The sequence below is a fragment of the Myripristis murdjan genome, chromosome 14, assembly GCF_902150065.1.
Source record: "Myripristis murdjan chromosome 14, fMyrMur1.1, whole genome shotgun sequence".
NCBI lineage: Eukaryota > Metazoa > Chordata > Actinopteri > Holocentriformes > Holocentridae > Myripristis > Myripristis murdjan.
Genome location: NC_043993.1, coordinates 11576384 through 11601509, shown reverse-complemented (window position 1 = coordinate 11601509; position 25126 = coordinate 11576384). Strand labels below are relative to the sequence as shown.

The following is a 25126-nucleotide window of genomic DNA, read 5'->3' as shown; positions in this document are numbered from 1 at the left end:
GTTTTTACAGGCTGGTACACACACTCAGACACACCTTAATGATTATGTCTATTTTTGAAGCAGCACTTACTAAACTCTGTTCTGTTGTTTAGAGCTCTTATTTAACTGTTTGGGTACCTCAAGTGTTAATTAACAAAGTGAGGATGAGGGATGAAGATGGGGAATACAAAGAGCAGACAGATAAGGACATTGGGGATACAGCACGTGTAACTTCACCAAATCTGCTTTTTTTCCCGCAGCATGTGAAAATAATGTTTATGCACTCATTGTCATCCACCAGTTATTGGTTATAAGTTGTGGGTGAATAAGGGGTGTCATGGGACAGGAATACTCCATGTTGCACCTGGAACATCTTGGACACATCCTCAGGGATGTGATTTTTCAGATTTTGCCCACTTTTCAGGTCTCTTGGACATTGCGCTCCCATTCATTTCATTTCTTGTTTCCTGCGTTTTTGTGTTAACCTCATCACATCCCTGATATCCCGGCTGTAAATATGAGAATAAACCTTTTTTTTTTTTTTTTTTTACTAAACAACCTGTCGTGTTCATTGTCTCATAAGAATAATTTATGCTGAATATACTGTATTCACAGGATATAAGCATGTTTGCAATATTGAAACACATCATTTACAAATATCCACTGTGGCTATAAATATTCAAAATACTAAAAGTTCGATGAAGTATTCTCCCCAGATCAGCAAGAGTAATCAAAAAGATTGCAATATCAAACAACTTTTTTATTATAAATTTTGAAGGGAAATTGTTTTAGTAATAATTGTGTACCTCAATATTTGAAATGCAAATAAAACATTTCAAACAACACATAATGGTCTTAACAGTCAGAGAGGAGTAAGTCATCTGTTTCTTAACAAATACTTAACATTAATATAGCCATGTTTCACTGAGATAAAACTAACAGGTGCCACAAATAAATACTGTACATTTTCATAGCACATTTTACTGTAAACTGATTTAAGAGACTGATTATTTCATTAAAACTGCGATAGCCCTTCTGCATTCATGTTCTTTCTTCCCTCTTTAGTGGTTCGTCTTGTGTTTCTTCACCCTGGAGACAGGACAGGTTGGAATGGAAGAGAATGAATCAGCTGATGTTTCTTTTGGATACATGTTTTTCCCAGAGTGACCTCATGTATTCTTCTACTAATGCATGTGGTCTAAATAGTTTTTAAACTTAGTCAAATTGGGGCTGATTTCTTATTAATGATTTTACTGCTAGTTGTTGTGATAAACCTAAATATACTCACACATAGTGGCTCCAGTCACCCCATGGCCCCTGAGTGTGCTTATCCCTCGCCCGCACACAGAAAACATACTTCTTGTTTTTGACAGAGACCGTGTAGTTGTTTACCTCAATCTCCTGCACATGCACCGGGGAAGGAAGAAGAAGGCAAAGAGAGAGAAGTGTGACTACATTAGAAGACACTCAACCGAGTAGAACACATAAACACAATGTATGTTCTACAATAGTGACATTTATCTTGAACAGAATATCTGCAGCGTGCATCCTTGTTGTTGTTACCTGTGTAAAGTGCTGTTTGCCTGCAGCGTCACAGGTCTCCTCATGATAGACCACCAAGACCTCGAACTCCAGGCTGAAGAAGGAGCAGGGCTTCTGCCAGGAGTCTGGGTTGTCCCATGTGAACAGCCCGCCCTCACTGTAGCTCAGGTTAGGGAGGTGCTCAGGCCGCACTGAGGAGGAGGAGGGATGGAGGAGAGCACAAGAGTGAGCAGGTTACAGCACTCTCCCTTACTCATTCAGCTCACAATTAAATCAATATTAGGAAGGAAGAGGGAGAGGAAACTCTGTCACTTATCTCGTTATTGAGGTAAAGAGCTCAGCATTTGCAGTGTTGAGGAAGCAACACAGGAAAACCAGAAACATATCTCTCTCTCACTCACTCTCTCACTCTCTCTCACACACACACATATAGGTCACACTGCAGGAGATGCCGCCTCAATTCAGTCATCAACCACAGACAAATATACCAAACCAGAGATTTTCACAGAGGGGCCCAGGGGCACCTGTGGGTTCTTGAATAGTGTCTAGGGGATCCCCCAGAAATATGAGCAATTTTAATCTTGCTATAATTTAATTCACTGGCAATTGTTATGATACCAAAAAAAAAAAAAAAAAAAAAATCAAGAAGAGGAAGAACTTTCTTTACTGTAATTATCTTTAAATCTCAACACTTTAAATCCAACTCTAAATATTCAAATATGGCGTCTACACAATGAATACATATCACAAACAATATCTTTTCATATAAGGGCCCCTTATGAAAAATCACTTCAAACTGTTAATGAAAGTCAACTTGGGGGCATGAAAAAGTTTGAAAACCCCTGCAGTAAACCATTAAGTACTTAACAGGTATTGACTTGTTGCAGTCTGTATGTGACAAACCCCACACATCTCACCCCTATTTAGCAAAAAACAACCTTAAAAAGATACAGAAAAACAATTTTTCCACAAATACACACATGCATATAAACATACTGTACATTGCCACTCAATGGCTTACCTATGTCTCTCAGGTAGAAAGCGGTTGTGTACCCTTCCAGTCGAGAGACACTGTGTATGTAAACGGTGACGGAGATGCGGTGCCGCTCCTCTTCAAAGATGCACTTGGCATCCTGGCAGGACACTCCTGAGCCGTCAGCATCCAGCTCACAGGGAATCTCCACAGAATTACTGGATTAAAGACACACTGGTTAGCACTATATATGCTAGTATTTGTCCGTTAATATGCTATATATCTTTTATATCCCTTTGGAAAAAATATGTTTCTCAAAGTAAATGTTTTAACTTCAACACTAACGCATAATGTCCTCAACGTTCATGTAAGCACTCAATATTGGGGTGTTTTTTTTTTTTTTTTTTTTTTTTTTTTTCTTAAAGGTGCACTACAAAATTGCAGAGGACATATTTAACACCCCCCAGTACCTCACTGGATAAGAGCGCATGCCGCTTGTTAAGACTGAGTCCTGAGTGCAGCATCTTGGGTTCAAATCTGACCTCAGGCCATTTGCTGCATTAGACTTAGACTTATCTTTATTTGTCATTTGACATATACACAATACAGTGCACATAAGAACGAATGTCACCCCCTCTCTCTCCCCTGCCTTTCTCGTCTCTCTCTACTGTGACTGTTAAATAAAGCAGAAATGCCAAAAAAGGAATAAGCATATCATTTCTATGTGATTTGTCTAGTGATGAGCCATAACACAATACTTCCACTTTTTTTTGCCAGCTGAGCCCACCTGACCCTAGGTAACTTTGTATAATGGACCTTTAAATGGTGGTTGTCTCATTTTGGAACAAAGTCTCAACCATGGCAGTTTTTGCGTTACACTCTTCCACTGGATGTACGCTTGTTACAAATGATTCAAACAAGCTGGATAAGTATTGACATGTTTAGTTTTTGTCTTACCGTTCTGCCCTCACTAGCAGCACAGCGGCACGTGATCGAGAGGGCTGTCTGGTCCACCCGCAGTGGAAGGAGCCGTTGTAGTTGTGTCCTGAACACTGGATGTGTCCTGGAGGGACAAACACACAGCACAGTTAGTGTCTGTGCTTAATCTTGTTGTGATAAATATGACTGTTTTGCTGAGTGCTCCAAAGGACCGTTTTTGTTTTTTGGAACACTTTGTTTTGATAGTCATAAATCATGTTAATTATGAGGCATTAGTGTGCTTATTGTAAAGAAACGAGACCATTGCTGCAAAGGCTCCCAACCTCTACCAGCTTCTACACTGCATTTTACAATTTGTGTCCTCAGGCTGAATTTGGCATTTCAGAAATTGGGAAACTGCTTCACAGCACAAACGAGAGATTGCTCTAACCAGGAGGAGGGCCGCTGTTCCTTAAGCACAGTCAGAGCTAAAGCTTTCAGAGGTTATGAAAACCTGGTGACAAAAAAATCATTTCAATATGTTTATCGTCTTCTCTGAAGTGCAAGAGAAATCCTTTCACTGAAGAAACAGCATCTGCTTTGTGACAGGAAGCAACGGATGTTAGGAGAAATGTAGCCCTTCTTTTAGAAAGCCACTTGTGAAGTGGTGTTGAGACCAGTCATCTCAGCCAGGGTCTCTTTGCTTATCTTAATTATATCAGGGTATCACAATGAATCTGACAATGATAATCTGGTGGTTAAAAACGCCTCATGTTTTACCTTTAATCTGTCTCTTTCACTCTGTGCTGTAGTGACAGTGTCTCGCTCTCAATTTCTCCGCTATTCTTCTCTATTCTACTGTTTTTGTTACCTGTGTCTTTTATCTACCGTGACGCTCTGATATTTTCTCTCTCTCTATCCACCTGTTTCTTCCCCAGCTCCTTTTATCTGTCAACTTAGGCCTTTTTTCCCCTGTGCCTTGCAGTTTATCCGGTCATCTTATCGCGACCATGCTGTCTGCCTTTGGAGCACAACCCTCTCTCACTGTCTTTCCCTCTAGTCTCTATCTCCCCCCCTCTCCATCCTTCTTATCTCACCTGTTCCATGGTATCTGTGTGGTGTCCTTTTTTCCCCTGAGTCCAGTTGGACAGCAAATCTCTCTCTCTCTCTCTCTCTCTCTCTCTCCCTCTCTCTCTCTATTTCCCTCCCCCCGGTCTGTCCTTTTCTCCATCCTTTCTCCCCTCTCTCCTCCAGGTTTTCTTATCTCACCTTCCCCAGAATCTGATTCCTCCAGTATGACAGACATGTTATCCGGGTTCAGCCGGACCAGGACCAGAGTGTGGTTGAGGTACTGTCCATCTGGGCTGAGGTGGCAGCTGTAGTTCCCTGCGTCCATCTCCTCCACCAGAACACTGACCTGGTTCCCCTCCAGAGGTGGCCTGGGTATCTTACCTGCGACAGAGACCCAGGGGAACATAGCATTTATGCCAGTGCTTAGAAATGTTAACAGTGGTAGTAGTAGTTGTAGTTACAGGAAGGCAGTAGTGGTAATAATGCTGTTTGCAGTAGTAGTAATAGTTGCAATAGTAAGCGGATACCATTTTTCTTCCAAAACACAGGCTGGTTTTGATGGGCTTCTCCACAGATCAGAGGAACATGGAACCTGGTACCTGGGCTGTGGGGCACCCTCAGGACCAGAACTAGTGAAATGGAAAATAAAATACGACACATGCATTCACAAATACTAGTTTGAATCAATATTTACAACACGGGATGGGAAGTCAGGTGGTGAGGAAACACACTGTGCTCTGGAGAAAAAGGGAGAGTTACCGTTATCCATTAGAGTCTCTATGTCTGCGTCTTGGTGGCTGTCAGAGCTGGCACAGTGTAGTGCCGCGCAGAGGACCATGAGGAGCAAGGTATGCATCTGGTGCAGAGGACAATAAGTTAGTATGGCAAGTTGGTTCAGTATATTACATTGTTGTATTGCTGTACCTCTGCTGTTAATTAATTAATCCAAGCCAATAGTGTGGATGTAGCAATAACACTCTAATTTCACCTTCCAGTATAATTTAATGGTAAGTGTTGTGTCTGTAAACAGAGATAGGTAATCTGAGTAGACTACACTTCTGATTTTTACATCCTATAGGATAAACGTGCAGCTAAAGTGGGACACAAAGAGAGTCAGTATTATATCATACTGGACTCATTACCCTGGAAATAAGCACAAGATATGTTTAGGGTCCCGATCTACAGCTCAAGTCTGATAGTTTGATTCAGAGTGCATCAAGCTGTCTCAGGTCTTGAAAAAAAAGAGCTTCCACTCAATGGGGCAGCTCAAATAAATAAAGCAAATTAATTTAACATTTGAACTGGTCCGTTCAAAAATTATTTTCCGAGATGGCAAAATTCCATGGGGCTCTTTCCAAAATACTGTTGACTTCAGTGCCTGAAATGTCTTGGACAGTATTTCAGTATTTCATTATGTCTTCATACTGTAGCTATTCTACAAGGAAATGTCTTCACAGAAACTGACAACGTGCTCTTGGAACACTTGACAGTTTCTGTCATCAAAATTTCAACTTATTAAGAGTCACAGGTGTAATATTAGAAAAAAAAGTACTGACCTGTATCTAAACAATGCTCAATTTAAAAAAAAAAAAAAAAAAAAAAACACAATAAAAGACATAAAATGAGTCTAAGCATTGCTATTGATCTTACCTTGAGTCGAGGAGTTGACCCAAAATGGACACGAGGACTGCTGGTTCAATGAGTGTGTAATAGAGGTGAGATGCTTGTGCTGAGATCTGTGTGTGTGTGTGCTAGTGTGTGTTCAGGTTGTCTCTGTGAACTCATCAGCACGACAGGTTCATATTTATATTGGACAGAAGCAGAAGGTTGAAAAACCCCAACCTGTAAAGAGGAACTGCCCGCATGCATGTGTGTGTGATGAGGGTGTTTGTGTTGTGTATTTCATGATCTGAGAGGTGGTGTATGTGTGTGTGTGTGTGTGTGTGTGTGTGTGTTTGTGTCAGGGTGAGTGATATCATTACCCGGGGAAAAAAAAAGGCTCATGATATCAGAATTACACTTTATTTTACACATGCCAGGTCCTCAATCCATTATGAAGATGATGTTGGTGTGGATGACGTCGATGATCACAGTGATGATGATTCTGAGGATTTTTGAGGGACTTCTGCTCATCTTTTATCCAGCTCCCTCATGGGGAAGATGATAATCATGGCAAAATTTATGATCTATAAGTAATGCTCCAATCCACTGTGTGCACACTCACCGTCTGGGAGGAAGTAGGAAAAAAAGCAATCAGAAACTCCTGGGACAGGGAACTGGGAGGCTACAGCGTACGCACATGACTGTGGGTGTATCGGTGAAAAATGAAAATGTATCACAAGAAAGTGTCGGTTTCCGTATTGAAACTCCGCTGGAAATAGAAAGACAGGAGAATGGAGTCACTGTCTGGTGGTGAGAGAAAAAGAAGTGCGCAACGTGTACTCAAGCAAAACAAATATGATTGGTTAAAAATGAAATCACTAGTCTGATCCCAAGAACTATACTTGTAAATCGACCACATTAGTGATATTTTGTTAAAAAGATGTTTTCATATATATATTTGTACACAGGGAAAATTCTTGAGTATTCACTGTGAACCAAAATGTTTAACTTTTTATCAGTCTCTCTTTCTGGCTTCTGTTTCTTACATTTTTATGATACATTTTTTGTCAGTATTTCAATGGTTTTTGACCTTGGAAAAACCCCACCTGTATAAAACAACAGCTCTGAAGGTGACTCTACAGGGCATTATGATTTGTGGAGGAGTTTCCACCATAACTACTGACCTTTAATCAGAGTAACTTAACGGCTTCATTGCACCTGCGATATTGGCCTCTAGATTTGAGCATATTCTATTTTTATTAAGGAAGTGCTCTTCCAAACTCAGCTGTAGAGTTTTTTTTTCATTCACAATAGCTATATACGTACAAAGGAAAGTAGACTATTGGTTTGTGGTTTCTCACAAACTCACCTTCGTTCAGCTTCCTAACTTCCCTCATACACTATTTAAAGAGTCATTTTTAGCAGGTAACTCCCGCAGGTGCAAAACTAGAAACCTTTAACCAAAATTGCCGGACATTTTTTTGAATCTGTCGTCATGAAAAACTGTTGTCATGAAATGCGTGCTGTCCCAGTAGATTGAAAATGTAAATTCAAGATTACAAGCTATTCTTCTGGACAGGAATGATGAATACTGGGATTTCCACTAGGGCCAATAAACTCTCTCAGATCGCAGGGCAATTATAAAGGCAGCAGTTTTAATGAGACACTGACCTTACTGTCTCCCATCCACTTCCCCACTTCCTGACACTCATGTAGAGCGTGACCTTTAACACATTTAATGGCATTAAACTGGGTAGTTCATGCACTGCTTTTCCTCTCAAAGCTCAAGAACTTCCCTTTCTAGAAATGTAAGTAGAGCATGATTGATGCTGGCAGGCAGACAGGTAGGTAGGTCATTAGTCATTTCTGCCCTCTAGCTTTTCCTCATTCTTAGCAGGCTGCGTAAGGTTGAGGCTGCAGATCGCACATTTTCACTGTGCTCTAACTGCGCTGTCTAATGTGATAGCAGCTTGTGTGCAGACAGCGACTTTGGTGGCTCTTCCTCCAGCTGGAATGCCTCTCGGAGTTTTATTCAAGGGATTTTCCTTTCCCTGTCTGGTAGGGACTGAATAAGTTAACAGGAATGAAAGGGGAAACTGTTGTGTTCTCAAGAAGTCAGCATTTCTCTTTCTCCTTGTGTGATGTGTTTCTGATCAATGATCAGTCTACTTGTATGATCTGAGTACAGTCTCTCAAAGAAAAAAAAAATACCACACAGAAATCCAGCAGTAGAAATGATGGTCAATTTAATTAAAAACATTCTATTTTCATTAAAATATGCAACTGTGTTTCTGAAGTCCATTCTTTTGTCCCATGAGTAGTTGTGGATGTGTGTTGAATCATATAATCACATTCATACATTCACGCACGTACGCACACACAAACACACACACACACTGATTACCTAATGTTAAGTACACAACTGTTCTGATTGTTCTGTTAAATAGAGTGAAAGTGAATATGTAACCCAGTGGCAGCGTAATAAACCAGTCACGGCCCCTTGACTGCGGCCCCTTGACGAGAGGAAAGACACATCCGTTCACTGAAGGACCAAGTTCGCTATTTTGGAATGATGGTCTCTACATCTGAGGATGATGCTAGATAATCTGTAAATAGGTCCCGGGTTCCAAAATAGTGAATTTGTCCTTTAACTAGCAATACTAATCTGTCTTCATGGCTGTTAGGTTGATGAGTCACCACCCAAGTGATGTACTGTAAGTATTCAGGTTTTGGGGAATGATGACGACAAGTATTATAGTGTGTATCAATTTTACCCCTGTAGTAGTAATCCTATATAGCTTTATTCAAAGTAGAAAATGAAAACGTAATAAATGAATTGCTTCCCATATATTTGAGAACAATTGCTTTTTGTGATTATTTAAAGGGATACTTCATCCATAATGCGTAGATTTTGTATCAACAACTCACCGTGTGCAGAATTCAAGAAAGCTTTACCCTTCAGCCTTCATGGTAAACCTGTATATCAAAAACACAGATTCAAGCAAAAATGTGGGCTTTTTAAAATGGCGCTTTTGATAGCATTTTGCTGTTGTAAAATTGTAAAATTAAGGACACTGTTTTTTATGATTTTACCATGAAGGCTTTCCAGTTGCACTTTCAGGGCCAAATACTGAAGACAGCACACACAGTGAGTACTTGATACAAAAATTATGCATTATGAGTGGAGTACTCCTTTAACTATTTTAATTCCCCCTCTCTTTGAACCTGTTCACACTTGGTTTTAACATCTGTCTCACGTGAATCATTAAAAAGTGGACAGCCCTCTGTGGCTGTGTGAATGGGGTTCAGTGCATCTTGTTGACACAATCGTGATCCCATCACTCAAACCACCTTCAGATGTGGTCATGATGCATTGGGCCACATAGCATCTGTAGGGTGTACGGTTGTGTGGATTTGATAGCACACTGTTGGCAAGAAATTCAAATTTGAATGAATTTTTTTTTTGTTTTTTTTTGTGATGAGATGGCGGTGTTTTCATCAGATAAAACAGTCAATTACAATGAATGACAATTACAAATGACAATTGCTTTATGAATGAGCCAAGGGTGAGGAATAGGATGGGTGGGAAATATTAGGAAAACAGTTACAGCATGGAGTATAGAGGTATAGGAAAGTTAGGAAAAGTAAGGAAAAGAAAAAAGTAAGAAAAATAAAGAAATGAAGTATTTCTGAAAGGTCTCAGGCAGAGAGTCAAGTGAACCGTTCAAGTCATCGGCGGTGATGCATTTGAGAGGCATGATAATGCCATGTGTGAATGGCGATCTGTCTTGTCTTGGCTTATCAGATCACCCGAGAAAGATGTTTAGTACCAAGTGTGAGCAGGGCCTCTGAGCTGGAAATATACTGTACTGTATGTATAACCCTCTAGCTTTATGAACAGAATCCCTCCAACCCAGCCTCGCCGTAGACCAGCCGATGAATGGAGACTGAAACACAGAAACATTCGAACACAAGTGTCGCTAATAAAACCCTTTAAATGTATCACCCTTCGACAAAGTTCCTTTTTGTTGTTTGGTTTCCATAGGAACAGTTTTAAAAGACTTAAAAAGGTCAAAATGTCAGTGTGTAAAACCAGGAGGAAGAGTCTTTTCTCAATTCAAGAGTCCTTTGCTCGATCCCCTCCCACCATGCCCTAACTCACTTCACAAACCTGTTTCTCAGCATGGCTTGCAAAAACAACTAAGAGAAGAGAAGAGAAGAGAAGAGAAGAGAAGAGAAGAGAAGAGAAGAGAAGAGAAGAGAAGAGACAAGAAGAAAGGAGAAGAGACAAGAAGAGAGGAGAAGAGAAGAGAAGAGAAGAGACAAGAAGAAAGGAGAAGAGACAAGAAGAGAGGAGAAGAGAAGAGAAGAGAAGAGAAGAGAAGAGAAGAGAAGAGAAGAGAAGAGAAGAGAAGAGAAGAGAGTAGTGTGGACCAAAGCAGAAAAGATAGTGCCAAACATCCTTCTCTTTCCTTCGTCCCTCCATTGTCATCCTCCTTCTCTTGTGTCGCCAGCCTGCCTGCGTGCCCGTCTCCACACTGGGTGAGTTAGTTCTCTACTGGCGTGGGCTCCTGTGGCAGTGTGGCCACACTTTCCACCGCCACTGACCCTGCGGCACCCGGTGTATGTCCCGGCGTCGATACCGGTGGCGGTGGTGGCGGCTGGCTGAGGATGACCTGCACTACGTAGTCTCTGGAGATGTTGAGCTGGTCCAAGCGAAGCCGGTCTGTCAGTGGCCGACCTGAGAAGAACCAGCGTTGGGTTGCGGCCGCAACTCCCTCCTGACTTTGCAGGCGGCGTTTCATCATGCCTACCGTGTCCGTGGAGCGGACAGCCAGACGGAGGTCACGACCAGTGGAGAGCCTTAGCCGAAGCTGGCACTCCCCTCCTGAGCCACTGTCACTGGCGCTGCCTGTGGACGGGTCTGCAGCCCCGGAGTCTGGATCAGAGCCGTCGGGTTCGTCGGAGCGCTCTTCAATCATGTTGACGGGAGGAGACAGGCAGTAGACTGGCAGCTGGTAACGGTTCCCCAGTTCATCGTAACACTCAGTCAGCGCTCCTGGAAGAGTGAGAGATAGTGTCAACTCTCAGGAATAATAAAGTTTTTTTGTATATACTGTGGGCCTGTAAAACTCTTTCACACTGTATCGGGGGTAAAGGGTTCCAAATAAGCTTCAAATAAAGAACATGATTTTTTTTTTAAACCAAAAACATAAATCTTCCATACAGAGGACAAGCTCACAGACAAATCATAATTAATAAATAGTAATAATAAAGTTTTGTTGATATAGCACCTTTCAAACAAAAGTTGTAAAGAGCCTTTATATAGATTAAAAGAAAAACAGACAGAAAAGCAAGTACAAGACATCAGTGAAATCAAGTAAATCAATACAAACATAAAATACAAATGACAAAAATAAAAATTAACAGTAAAAAACAAGGTTATAAAAATACGAAAAAATAGTTCACCCACTAATGAAAATTTTGTCATTATCTAATCACCATTTTGTGGCTTTAAACACCAGTGAAATTTGTAGGTCAGCAAATCATACAGCTGGCACAGCTCGGATCAACTTTCTCCAAAAGTACCGGGGCGGACAGTGCATGGTTATTTATTTTTACTAAAACGGCAAGAAATGACCATAAATTACCATAATCAGCATAATTCAGCCAGAAGTTTTAGGGTTTGGGTTCAAAAGTCCAGTATTTACCTCATTATCTCCTTACTTTTCCTCGCTGAGAGAGTTCTGGTTGCACTAGAGTGATCTCGTGAAATGTCTTAATGCCTAAATGTGCTCCTCAAAAGCTCAGTCTTCCACGTTTGAAAGTTAGATTATCGCAGCGTATCGCACGTATGTATGTATAGCTCCACAAAACTGCTAAGCTGCAGGTTACATCCATGTCTGTCCAGAACCATATTATATTTGTAGTGAAGACTTAAAAAAAATAATAATATAAAGTATTATGTGTATTTTGTCAGTATCCGAACAAATGTGAAGTATGGTCAAAGTGCCCCCCTTTTTCCTAAATTAAAGTGTTGAATATTTGCAAAGTGCAAAGTTTTTTATTTATTTATTTTTTTTGCAGAACATTGTGATTTTACAATGAAGTTGACCTTTGACCTTTTTAATAGGAACTGTCACCACTTCACCATTTTACCCTATTAGACGTTTGTGTGAAACTTTGTCATTATTTGTATTTAAATGAAAATTGTGTTTTGTGATGTATACATTTATGCCAAATGTGAAGAAATTCCCTCAAGGCATTCCTGGGACAACACGTTCACAATAATGGAACAGACAAGTGGACAACCCAAAAACATACTATATCATATTGGATTTTTTAGGTTTTCTAAACAGTCAACTATATAATAATAGCTATTGATAATGACAAAATGTTCAGGAGGTGAACTATTCCTTTCAAAGTGAGCACAGGGGAGCTTGCTGAATATAGTATTGTATATTGCTGTATTGCTGAGGTAGTTGTATCACTTCATGCCTTCAGCCTAGACATTGGCACATTTAAAGGACCATACAAATGATTTTGAATTTTTGGACCATTTACTACAATTTATCGGCATTTTACATCGAAATAAACCATTTTCCAAATCAAATGAGGGTACTAAAGATTCCACAACATATAATCAAAATCCATCAATTTCTAAATTTGGTTGAAATATCCACCTTATAATGATCTGCTTCTGTGGCTAACAAGGTTGTTGCCATTCATAAACTCACAGAGTTGAGTTCTAAAATATGACTGCCCACTTTGGGAAAAGAGTAGAAGAAAGGGGTTTATACAATTTATACTTATTACACCAGGCATTAAAAATCACTGGAATGGTCCTTTAAAGGAACTTTGTGCACTAAGTTATGACTGCTTTCTTGTATAAGTTCAAAAATACAGGTGGGGGCCAAGCCTTTCACTGCTTTAAAAGTAATCTTGAAATCAACTAAGAAATGAATAAGGCTCATGTTCATTGGCTAGAACGGTTGGTTATTATGTCCTCTACTTGATCTATCCAAAAGCCTAACGGCTGCATTTTGGGCTAGATCCAGGCGGAAGAAAGCTTTTCTGTTAAGGCAGAATAAATACAATTACAGTAGCAAACAATGACTTAAATAATCATCCTTTTCATTGCATTGAATTGTTTTCTCCAAAGGGGCTCATGCCGTTTTTCCACTGAACTTAGTCAAAACTTGATCTCACTTTCACAATTTGTGTGAGTAACATGGAATATAGAACTGAGAGCTATTGTCAAAAGAAGACAATGACTGTGTGGCAGAAAATGAAAATAGGAAGGAAGGGAATATCATGGTCCTGATAAGAAGCTGTGAGAATTATGTCAGGACATTATGTCAGATTTTTGTCCCCCTCCCAGCTGACTCAGTGTGACTCAGAGCACAGAATCTGAGGGTAACAGAGTTGGTAGAGGACATTCAGCATGGCATATTGCTCACCAGATACCTAATGTGATACAGTGGTACTCACAGAGGGGTCAGGGGACCTCCAGCGATTACAGAGGGGGGGCCCCAGCATAAATTACTTCATGTCACTATTATGTTTAGATACCCGTGAGAAGTTGTATTTGGGGAGGGTTGATTTGACCACAGTGTTCACTTGCCCAAATATGATCAAACTCCCCAAAAGAGCAAAATCAAATCTAGAAACAGTCAAACTGTGTTGAATACTAGTCTCAACAAACTTCACACTGTAGACTTGTATAATGAGAAAAAAAAATCATAAGGGATACTATGAAGCTGAAAAAAATGCATCCTTGGTATCACTTATGCAATCCGACATAAATAACTGAACATTATAACATGATTACCAAAACAATCTTCCGGTTTTATGTCTCGATTCAAAACAAACAAATAGAAAGTGGATAAGACAGATCAGGGATTTTCAAAGTCTTTCATGTTCTGGACCCCCAGGCTGAAATGAGCAAAGTAGTAAGACTGAAACATACTGTTAAAATAGTCTCATACATTTTTCGCAATCTAGGGAATTTAATCACAGTGATTTTAAACTATTCCTCAGTATGCTGAGATGACCCTGGAAACCCCTACAGGACCGGGATTTTAAAAACTCCTAGATGCTTCTGAGTACCAAATCGTATTGGATTTAGGTCTGGGCTTTGACTGGGCCATTCTAACACATAAATATGCTTTGATCTAAACCATTCCACTCTGGCTGTATGTTTAGGGTCGTTGTCCTGCTGGGAGGTGAACCTCCGCCCCAGTCTCAAGTCTTTTGCAGACTGCAACAGGTTTTCTTCAAGGATTGCCCTGTATTTGGCTCCATCTATCTTCCCATCAACTCTGACCCGCTTCCCTGTCCCTGCTGAAGAAAAGCATCCCCACAGCAGGATGCTGCCAACACCATGTTTCACGGTGGTTACGGTGTGCTCAGGATGATGTGCAGTGTTAGGTTTCCACCACATGTTGCACTTTGCATTAAGGCCAAAAAGTTCAATTTTGGTTTCATCTGACCAGAGGACCTTCTTCCACATGTTTGCTGTGCCTCCCACATGGCTTGTGGCAAACCGCAAACTGGACTTCTTATGGCTCTCTTTCAACAATGGCTTTCTTCTTGCCACTCTTCCATAAAGGCTAGATTTGTGGGGTGCACGACTAGCCTAATAGTTGTCCTGTGGATTCTCCCACCTGAGCTGTGGATCTTTGCAGCTCCTCCAGAGTTACCATGGGCCTCTTGGTTGCTTCTCTGATTAATGCTCTCCTTGACCGGCCTTTCAGTTTAGGTGGACAGCCTTGTCCTGGTAGGTTTGCAGTTGTGCCGCACTCTTTCCATTTTCAGATGATGGATTTAATTGTGCTCCATGAGATGTTCAAAGCCTGAGATATTTTTTATATACTAACCCTGCTTCATACCTCGCTACCACTTTATCCCTGACATGTGTGGTGAGGTCCTCGGTCTTTATAACGCTGTTTGTTTGGTAATGTTCACTAACAAACCTCTGAGGCCTTCACAGAACAGGTGTATTTATACTGACATTAAATTGCACACAAGTGGACTCTATTTACTAATTATGTGACTTCTGAAGGCAGTTGGCTGCACTGGATTTTACTTAGGGGTTTCACAGGAAAGGGGGGTGTATACATATGCACTCAACACTTTTCAGATTTTTTATTTGTAAATAATTTTGAAAATCATTTAATATTTTCTCCCCACTTTAAAATGATGCACTATTTTGTGTTGGTCAATTACATAAAACTCCAATAAACTACATTTAAATTTGTGGTTGTAACATGACAAAATGTTGAAAAGTTCAAGGTGGGTGAATACTTATGCATGGCACTGTAGGACTTAATGCCCCTGGAGGAGGACGGGGTTCAGTGTCGTACCCACACATGGGCCACCGAAACCTGTTACTTTCCACTTATGTCATGTCACCACCAGGCCACACTATCACCCGCAGTGGGGTGAGGTACTTTGGGGAAAGTGTCATTATGACATTGACACTGACTATTCAAGTGAGTAGAGCCTACGGTGAAAAACACTCCGACCACAGATGTCCACCAGCAGTCTCTGAATGATTATCGAGAACCTTTTTCGAACGTGGGCCTCAAAAGGTTGCAACACTTATACGCTGTTTTATGACCTAAACTGAAGCATGAACGGCTGGAGACACACAGCGAGTTTGTGGTAAGTGAGACTGAGATGAGTCAGCGGAAGCCGACAAGATGCTGCTCTGCTCTGTAGATGACGCCTGCTGTGGTAAAGGTAAGGACATTAAGGAAACACTACTCCTCTGGGCACACTCTTTCAGAGTAAATGTGTGTGTGTGTGTGTGTGTGTGTGTGTGACAGGGAGAGAGAGAGAGAGAGAGAGAGAGAGGAAGGTAGTGTGAAAGAGACAAAGAGCCAAGCACTTTCTTTCTAATATTAAAAAATGTAGTTATGTGAACACTGTTGTGGGTTTACAACACCTTACAATAGTACTGACCAAGAAACCACTTCCTGTGAAGACATCAAAACCCATAACTTTATCCTGCTGTTCAAAACTGTTTCAAAAAATACACTACGGGGAAACTGTTTCTGCCTATGGAACCAAATATGCTGCTATGCTACGAACACAGTGAGATAATTGGCAAGCGTGTTTGACATTAGTCTAAAGCTCTTTGCTTTCATCGACTCCATTACTTAAGAGATTAAAATGTAGATGCAGATATGCGGCTAAATCTGTGCATCCGTCTTCAGCAACTTCTGATACAGCTGAGCTAGGGGAATACAATGCTTAGCACAGCTAACTACCACTCAGTGCTGTCAATCTCTATTTAGACCAGTTTGCATTACAAAATTACTCAGTTCTTTCAATATAACAGTGTAGTAACAGTGAATGGATAGCAAGCTATGTGGAGGCTATCATGGTTAACATCATGACAGGCTAATATAAATACAAGCTAAACACTGAGACATGGTTCACTGACAATGCCTAAATACAAGGTTTGAATAGGAATGTGAGTGTGGATCTCACAAGCACATTTCTCTCCCACTTAGCGCCGCCTCTGTGTTTATCTATCCGCTGCAGAATGCTAATGGATTCCAGGTGGTGCTATTGCCTTTGCTTGTAGGATTTCATTGAAAAACAAGGGTGTTCAGATTGACAAAATGTCTACTAGAGAGAATAAACCCCTGTGCCAAATGACATTAAATTTTACAATCAGAGGAACAGAGTAACTTTTGTTCACATGCAAAATACCTTCTCTCTGCAGTCAATTCCAAAAAAACAAACAAACATACAAAAAAACCTTTGAATTGACACTTGACTAAATAAATATGGTCCTATGTCAATAAAAAACAGTAAACATGAACTTGTGTTTCATTTGCAGCAGCAGGAAAACTGAATCCAAGCAGTATGACCAGATGTTGATGTGAACTACTCAATTTTTGTGCTTCACCAACTCAGCTTAGAGGATCATTTGGTCTCCAATCTAATTACATACTATGAATGAAAAATGTGTCCATCAACTGAGGCATCTCTGTTGAACAGTGTATTTCACACAGAGAGGGAGGGAATCGGTATATACACACACATGCACAAAAGAGCAAGTTTTGCAGGGAAAAGCATGCAATTAGCAAGTCTTGATTATGAATGGAACGGGGGTTCTGAGAAACCCTAAACACTGACATAAAAACCCGATTTCAATTCCTCAGTGGCAGCAGAACACTCTGCAATATTTATCACATCTCATTATAATGATGACTCTTTTAAAACGGATTTTGGAGGATTGTAGACAGGCCTAATAAAATCTTTGTTTATCCACACAAAATTCATTAAATTAAGCAGTGTTCCAGGCTCCTATTTAGCTAAACATCAAGCGGTATAGCCAGGGGTGGACTGGCCATCGGGCACACCGGGCATTTGCCCGGTGGGCCGATGTGCTAAGTGGGCCGACAGTCCCCCGACACTTTTTTTTTTTTTTTTTTTTTTTTTTTATTATTATTGAAATAGCTGACCGTAAGATCAGTAGATCAGCGGCCCGATTGACACTGGGCTGGCCCAATCACATTGCTAAACAACCCCTTTTGCTTAGTTTGGTCCCGCCTGCATAATGATTTCGGCAAATAAAGTCATTGCAAGAGTTTGTTTACTCAGCACCGGGCCGGCCCCTGAGACACGCTGCTCTGCGGCCCATTGGTTATTTTTCTTCACTGACACGGGGCTGGCCCAATCACATCACGAGCCTGTGGCTCGGTGCACCGGTGTGCAGTGCAACGCGGGTCGAACGTTATCTCATAGGATCTACTGAGATGGAGAGAAAACGCAAAAGTGGCGCAGAGAAACTGCGAGAAAAAAAGCGGCTGTCAATTTTCAAACCGATCAGACTTTCGCTTTTTCGTAATTTATCAACATGAATGAAGAACAAGCCCAAACAATGCCAGAGGAACACAATTCCCGATGGTAGAGCGGATAGTGCCCCCGTCTGCCATGCAGGAGATCTTCGGTTCAATTCCCCACCCGGACAAAAGGCGGATTTTACTTTATTAGCCTACCTCACTTTGTTGTTAACCATGACAGTGAAGTGATTCTTATCATTCTGCCTGTCACTGGCTAGATGACACACACAGTGGCATTTAGGGTTTCTGTAATTTTAATTTCTGTACTCTTTTTGTGAATTTGTAACCCAGGTGCTAAATTATTATTATTATTATCATTATTATTATTGTTATTATTATTTTGCCTTGTTTTGTTTTGGGTTTTTTTGTTGTTGGTTTTTTTTTTTTTTTTTTGCCTTTTTTTTTGCCTTTTTTAATGCCTTGTTCTAACTTTATGGGGAGATATATATACCAATCGAATCAGATTCAGATTTAAAGGATTTGTGTGATATACTTTGTTTGTCGCCATGACCTTCCTATGTGCAGTTTGGGCTCATTCTCCATTCATGTTGATAGGCACCTGCACTTACTGATCTGAAATAGATGCCCAAAAGGTGTTGGCCAGTTGTGGCCTGTTCAATAGAATAAAAAAGTTCAATTCCTATTCATCTATTGTATTTTATTGTTCCACTATAGTACTATAGTCCAGTATGATTGGGGCAGCCAAGTAATTTGACATATTTGAACAATTTTTTAAAAAGTAATGTAATAGTTACTTTTCCTGGTAATTAATTACTTTTTAGTAGAAGTAACTAGTAACTATAATTAATTACTTTTTCAAAGTAACGTGCCCAACACTGCTGATGACAGCTAACTAATTGCATGGCATTATGGCTTTAAAGAGTTGCACAGTTGGTATACACATTTAAGAGAGCAAAAAGACCGGAAAGGTGTGCGTTATCGAATGTGGTGGGCCGGTCTGGTCCAAAATGCCCGGGCCGATTTTTTGTCCCAGTCCGCCCCTGGGTATAGCATAACTTTCTGGACCAGATCTGTCTATTAGGTCCACCTTCTATTTCCTCCTATTATGTCTACCTTTAAATGGACTGTACACACCTGACAGAAGACCAACACACACATCATAAATCTGTAACACAGAATTAAGTCCTTTTAAACCTTTCTCCAGTGTCTTAACCTATATAAAAAGTGATTGATGCAACACAGAATCACTGTGTACTTACAACACTTCTCTATGACCTAATACACAGCTTACCCCACTGGAGTAAAGCCAGCATTTGCACCATCAGTGCAACCCAGAATGATTAGCAGAAACAGAAGTGGTGAGAAAGAAAGAGGTTAATTAAGGACTCTATCCCTACCTGCGCTGTTTGTGGTTTCTTTTTTCCTACGTGGCAAAAACAAACCAAAAATATTACAGTGGTCTGACTGTAATTTCAACTGGAGTACTGCATGAGTGAAATGGTGACATCAGGCTCAAGGAATCTACAGCTGCAGCTCAGCGGGATCTGATCTAATCTGACCTGGCCAAACTAGGAGGAATGGAGCAGGACAAGATACTGGCAACGTTTACCCTCATGCAGTAACAAGGCTGTTGGCCAGACCCTGGTTAAGATCTTATTCAGGTTAGAATGTTTACATGCACATCTGATAACCTCAGAGTGAATATCCCACTTGCCATCTATAAACCAATTACCCGAGTGCTGCTGTCGACATGTGGTGTCCCACCCACAGACACTGCAGAATGGTCAACCTGACAAATAGTATGAAAAGGTTCGGCTGCCAGCTAACCGCCCACCTCTTCCAATGAGCAATAATGCCTGCAATAAAAGGCAAAGAAATGGTGATATCAATAGTAAGAATTAAGCTATCATGACTTTGCTGATATCCAAATGTACCCATGATGCCGTACAAGTCTGTGGTAGTGCAGATGGTGAAAACTGAAAGTGAAGAGTGAAAAGCATAAGATGTTTACATGGCACAGTTATCTGCTTAATGTCAGAGTAAATCAGGTTTCTCATTATCACAATATGAGCTCAGTCGGGTTATTTAACCAAGTTATTAAATTCATATGCTTCAACCCAAAGCCAAGTTATCTGAGTAACTGAGTTAATAACAGAATCATACACGCATGCAAACACAGCCACTGATATAACATAAATCAGAAGTGAAGAGTGTGATGCACATGCACTCAGTAACTGAGCGGGTACTAAAGTGGCTAATAATTACCCACGTGCAGTTGCTACGATTCCTAAATCTGATCCCTGTCAATTTTATTGATTCAGTGCAGTCAGTGAATTACTCTCACAGGCTCAGCTTGTTCAGGTCCTCTCCACTGCAAGCAAATGAGATACTTGTAACTGCTCAAAATCGGGTCCATAATCACTAACCACACTCAATTACCCGAACAGAAATGGCCTTGTTTACTTCCTGTCTCAGAGACGTCAACATCTGACCATAATTGCAACTGCAGAAGCTATAAACTTCCTGGAGAAGCTTTACTGTACTCTTTAATCTCTCTAGTCCAACACTGTTGGCTTCCACACATGTAACATATTTACATCTAAAAGCTGATTGTAATGTCTTTCAAAGTTAGCCCCCCAGTGGCAAGAGCTAGGACTGCTGTCCAGAGGCCCTGTCTGTCAGGCATGGGTCAAATAAGTAGTTGTGAATAATTTTTGTCATTTGTTCTAATCTGTATTATAATTCCATATGAGTGTACCAAATTCAACTACTTACTTGCATTTTCTACTGACGTAGAAAATGCTTAACTACCATTCAAGTACTTTCCTTTGTTTTCTTTATCTTTCTGGCACTAACAAACTCTCTCTGAGTATTCACTATTGTCCATTCCTATACTATCAATCAATATTGTTTGAATCAGCCAGTGTATGAATCCAAAAATAATAATAAAAATAAATACATAATTTAAAAAAAAAATCAAGGAGAGATAAGGATCCCAGAAGATAACTTGCCAACCACAAAATATCCAGCATCAGATGGTGACATGGCTGATGAGATGAACCAGAAAGCCTCATAATTCCAGACGCAAGCTCGATGGACCACATCCAAACTAGATGACATGAATAAATAGCTTTCATCTCCAAATTTTAGTGCAGATACTGCAAAAATATCCTCTGTGATAAGGTTCTTGATAAGGTTCCAGACAATTTGGGAAGATTGGAATTCACAAGGACACAAGTATCAGCTGGGAATTTTTGGCTCTGATAATCAAGCTGCACTCTCCTACATGGCCAACCCCACACATCTGGCAACACGCGGTGACACAAACACTATGACTATGTGCTATCTCTGTGGCTCTGTGTGAATAGAGATGTGTGTTACCGTGTGGCAGTGTGATGCTGGCCCCGTCGAGGATGGCCTGTGCCAGCAGGTGGTCGTTGCTCTCGAAGGCGCTGGCCGCAGCTCGCAGCGCGTCCCAGATCTCCTTCCGGCCCTCGAACGCTGGCGCTGTGTCCCAGAACTCATCTCTCTTGCTGCGCAGCTGGCCTTCAGTCATCGGGTAGTCACTTTTCCATTTAGGCCGCTCTCTCTTCAGGGGCTGGTTACGCCCTAGAGCCACTGAGAAGGAAGGAGGGATGGAGAGAAATGAAAGAGAGAGCAAGAAGGAGGGGTGGGGGGGTGAAGGAGGGACAAGGAGCAAATAATTGAGAAAGAGAGAGAGAGAAAGAGAAAGAGGGTGGGGTAATCAGAAGAGGAGATCGAAGGAGAAAGAGATGGGGAAGAAAAGAATGAGAGCAAGAAGAAGGGGGGCAGTGGGCAGAGGAAAGAGAGGAGGATGAAAAGGGGGCTTGAAAGTGTAAGAGAGAAAGAGCAAGAGTGTTGGGAAAGAAGAAGAAAATGGGGGAGTGATGGAGGGAAAAAGATGGAGGGGGGGAGGGCAAAAAAGACATCCAGAGCAGAGGGGGTGGGGGAAGGAAGAGAAGAAGAAAGAGAGGGGAATGGAGAGAAAAAGAGAAAAAGAAAGAGTGCAGGGAAGAGGAAGGAGAAGAGGGAGGGGATGGAAAAAAGAGAGCCAGAGAAACACAGGGAGTGGGGGGAGTGGAAGCGGATGGATGGACAAAAAAATGAGAGAAAGAGCAGAGGAATAACGGAGAGAAAAAGAACCAGAAGGGACAGTTGTGTTTTAACTGCAACAAGGCAGAAATCATCATCCTCCCAGTGTATATAATACAACTAAGGTCAGACGACAACTAAAACATGAGCCTTTAACATAACACAATGTATGTATGCACATCCAAACACACACACACACACAGAATGAGCAGAACCACTGAACTAAGCAGTGCTCCATTACCAAACACAGGCAGAAAGTGGCCACACAATCAAACAGGGTTCCATCTGCAGCAGAATGGCTAATGAACAACACCATCTGGATCAGCACTGAAGGGGACGACAGGTACAGGCCAGTGTGCGTGTGTGCGTGTGTGTGTGTGTGTGTGTGTGAGCAAGCGAGCGACAGAGAAAGGACAGCTGAGCGAGGTGTTGAGTTACACCTGCTGAGTCCCTAAGCATGTACTGTGATGATCACATGACGGTGGTCCAATGACACAACCTCCAACTGATTGTTTGTGGTAAATGAGAGCTTTGTACATAACTGACTGCTCATTAACTTATCTGACCTTACACACCCACCTATTTACCTAGATTTTTTTGTGTATTTTTCCATAATCTACTTGTATCTACCTTGTGAGTTTTACTACAGGATTCGAAAACATGTAAGACATAGCCTACTCCTAGATAATAAGAGATAAATCTGGTATCTTGCAGCATACAATAAATAAGCTATAGGCCTAGAATTGAAACAGAAAACAAAATACAGAAGTACAGCAAAATGTGGTTATATAAAACTATGTCACTGGCATTTCCTAAATTCAATGGAATATATGAATGCTGAATATGAGGAAAGGTGTGGTTCACAGCATTATGAGGATGTGCAAAGTAACAACAGAATTTACTGACAATGGATATATGATTTCTTTTTTTCTTCTAAAATGGATAGCAACAAGGCATAACCTTGCCTGCCTGCTCTACCTGCCTCCCTTCCTGTCTATCTGCTTGTATCATCAGCTTGTCTTCCTGTGTGTTTGATTGTCTCGCTGCGTATGCGCAACTCTGCATTAGCCTACTTTCCCTCATGCCCATTTACCTGTAAATGGCAGTCTGCCTGGCTGTCTTTCAGTAAACCCAGGAATTCCACAGGGGATGTATGTGGGTCAATATGTATAACAGCTGATTTTACACAAAAAAATCATTATGCTTTAACTAGGCAACCAAACAGCTGCCAAGACATCTGCCTTGGCAAAAACTGAGATGAATGAGAGTAGCACCCTGGTCTGATTGCCTGTGTCCTCAGCAAGGCAGGTGTGAACACTATTGTGTCTACCTCTGTTAGAGCATAAGACATCTTCTTTACCGCCGCTGGGATCTCTGAAGCCTATTTATGTGACATCAACACACGTAGGTATTCTGAGATAAAGTTGTCAGGCAGATAGGGAGGCAGGCAGGAAGGCTGACAGGAAATCAACTATCTTTTCATGCTTGCATGCTTTGGGTTAGACCAGTGGGTAAACCGGTCCCCAACCATGCTTTATCTCCCCAGCTTGTTAAAATAACTTGCTGTCCAGCATCAGAACGCATTCTCAGTCCAGCTAACCAAGAAACTACAGTGTCAAGAAGCACCACAGCGCCCTATACATCCCATCACAGCAACAATGCCAGTTTATTCAACTCAAGAGTGTAAACAAATCAACACTATGGTGTGAAGAAGCCCACACCCCATCACAGTTCAAACTCCAAACAGCTGCCACTGAAAGGATGGCACTTACGAAAGTGTGAAAATATCACTGTATTATCAGAAATAAACTCTTTAACAGGCTACGTTTTAACCTACACAGTCACATTTTGGTGTCACTGCTTGCACTGTCATGCCCTATAACCTTAGGCATTGTTTGCAATACTGTTTTTTTTTTTCTTTCTTTCTTTCTTTTTTTTTTTTTTGGCTGAGACTTTGATCTCTAAAGACAATGAACCTGTTCTCGTACTCTGTTCCACTCTGTGCTGTGTTATTCTCATGTTGTTAAAGCCACGCTAATGTGACGTTTCTGCTCTGTGGTCCGCGGAAGCCTCAAGTTTTACCCCCCACCTCCACAGTCTCCAACACTGGACCTGCTCCATGACTTCACTTATGCAAACAATCAATAAAAACAATGGCTTGTACAGCGCAGCATGCATTTAAGGTAACAGTAATTCAAGTGTAGCTGGAGAAGCAGTCGTTAATTCAGATTAGACTATATCATTCCGGTGCGTTGCCTTGCATACCGTTGCCGTCAGTGACCCATTTTCTCTCTCTCTCTCTCTCTCTTTCTCTCTCTCTCTCTCTATCTCACTCTCTCTGACTCTCTTTTGCAGAAAAGCTAGCAGGCTAACTAGGCTAAGTTTTAGCCGGCTAGCTCACTCAAAAACACCAAGCGCCCACACACAGTGAAAAGAAGAACAAAGGAGACAGCGACGCGCAATCAATAATTCCCAGTTTATAAAGTAGCGGGCTGACAAGGCGTCCTTCTCCGCTTAAAAGGCCCGTGGAGGGAGAGACCGGGGGCTGCTACAGCATGTCTGTCGGTCTCTGTCTGGCTTGAATAAAAGGGGAGGAGGAGACCTCCAGGATGAGACCAGGGCAGCATGCAAAACCCCAGAGAAAGGAGAGCCAACCGCCGCGCTCGCAGACGCGGACAGACGCTAATAACCTGCGTACCTCCGGTGCCGTCTGAGTTCTCGTTTAAGCTGCCTGAAGAGTCGTGGTGGCTCCCGACACAGCCACCCATGGATGTTTCAGCAGAGCAGCCCTGGCTAGGTAGCTACCCCCCGGCCCACAGCTAGAGCTACAGCAACCAGCCCCTCTCTCTTGTTTTTCTGCCCCCCACCCCACCTCCCCTCTTCCTCCTCCTCCTCCTCCTCGCCTCCTCCTCTTCCCCTCCTTCCTTCCTAGTTTCCTTCCTTCCTTCCCTCCCTCTTCCCTTCTTCCTGCATTGGCGGGGCGCAGGCATCATCTGCGGGGGAGAGGCGGAGAGAGGAGGAGGCGCACATCACCACAAGGTGACCGAGAGAGGGAGAGCAGGAGAGAGGGGGAAAGGAGGTTGGGGAAAAAGGGATGTATGGATAG

At 41.6% G+C, this 25126-nt stretch overlaps 2 protein-coding genes across 2 annotated transcripts; both read right to left on the bottom strand.

The window, feature by feature from the left end:
• Window positions 1–929: 929 nt before the first annotated feature.
• Window positions 930–6241, bottom strand: il12bb (interleukin 12B, b). Its single transcript, XM_030069355.1, has 9 exons — window positions 6134–6241; window positions 5243–5339; window positions 5011–5112; window positions 4682–4864; window positions 3452–3557; window positions 2543–2712; window positions 1543–1712; window positions 1268–1380; window positions 930–1068 (listed from the first exon to the last, which is right to left on the bottom strand). Exons 2-9 carry the CDS (start codon window positions 5337–5339, stop codon window positions 1041–1043), a joined length of 969 nt encoding a protein of 322 aa, XP_029925215.1. The 5' UTR covers window positions 6134–6241; the 3' UTR covers window positions 930–1040.
• A 2065-nt stretch (window positions 6242–8306) lies between these two features.
• On the bottom strand, window positions 8307–24879 carry ubtd2 (ubiquitin domain containing 2). Its single transcript, XM_030069661.1, has 3 exons — window positions 24719–24879; window positions 21289–21525; window positions 8307–11144 (listed from the first exon to the last, which is right to left on the bottom strand). The coding sequence occupies exons 1-3, from the start codon at window positions 24786–24788 to the stop codon at window positions 10633–10635; spliced, it is 819 nt and encodes a 272-aa protein (XP_029925521.1). The 5' UTR covers window positions 24789–24879; the 3' UTR covers window positions 8307–10632.
• Between the last annotated feature and the right edge of the window lie 247 nt (window positions 24880–25126).

Bases quoted from the DNA above. Each gene is read 5' to 3' on its own strand.
- il12bb (XM_030069355.1), bottom strand. From the start codon at position 5,339: ATGCATACCTTGCTCCTCATGGTCCTCTGCGCGGCACTACACTGTGCC. The intron at 5,113-5,242 runs GTAACTCTCCCT...CCATTTCACTAG, and splicing joins AGAGACTCTAATGGATAACG to TTCTGGTCCTGAGGGTGCCC. The intron at 4,865-5,010 runs GTATCCGCTTAC...TCTCTGTCGCAG, and splicing joins TGTGTTTTGGAAGAAAAATG to GTAAGATACCCAGGCCACCT.
- ubtd2 (XM_030069661.1), bottom strand. From the start codon at position 24,788: ATGGGTGGCTGTGTCGGGAGCCACCACGACTCTTCAGGCAGCTTAAAC. The intron at 21,526-24,718 runs GTACGCAGGTTA...CTTCCTTCTCAG, and splicing joins GAACTCAGACGGCACCGGAG to TGGCTCTAGGGCGTAACCAG. The intron at 11,145-21,288 runs GTAACACACATC...TCACTCTTCCAG, and splicing joins CAGCATCACACTGCCACACG to GAGCGCTGACTGAGTGTTAC.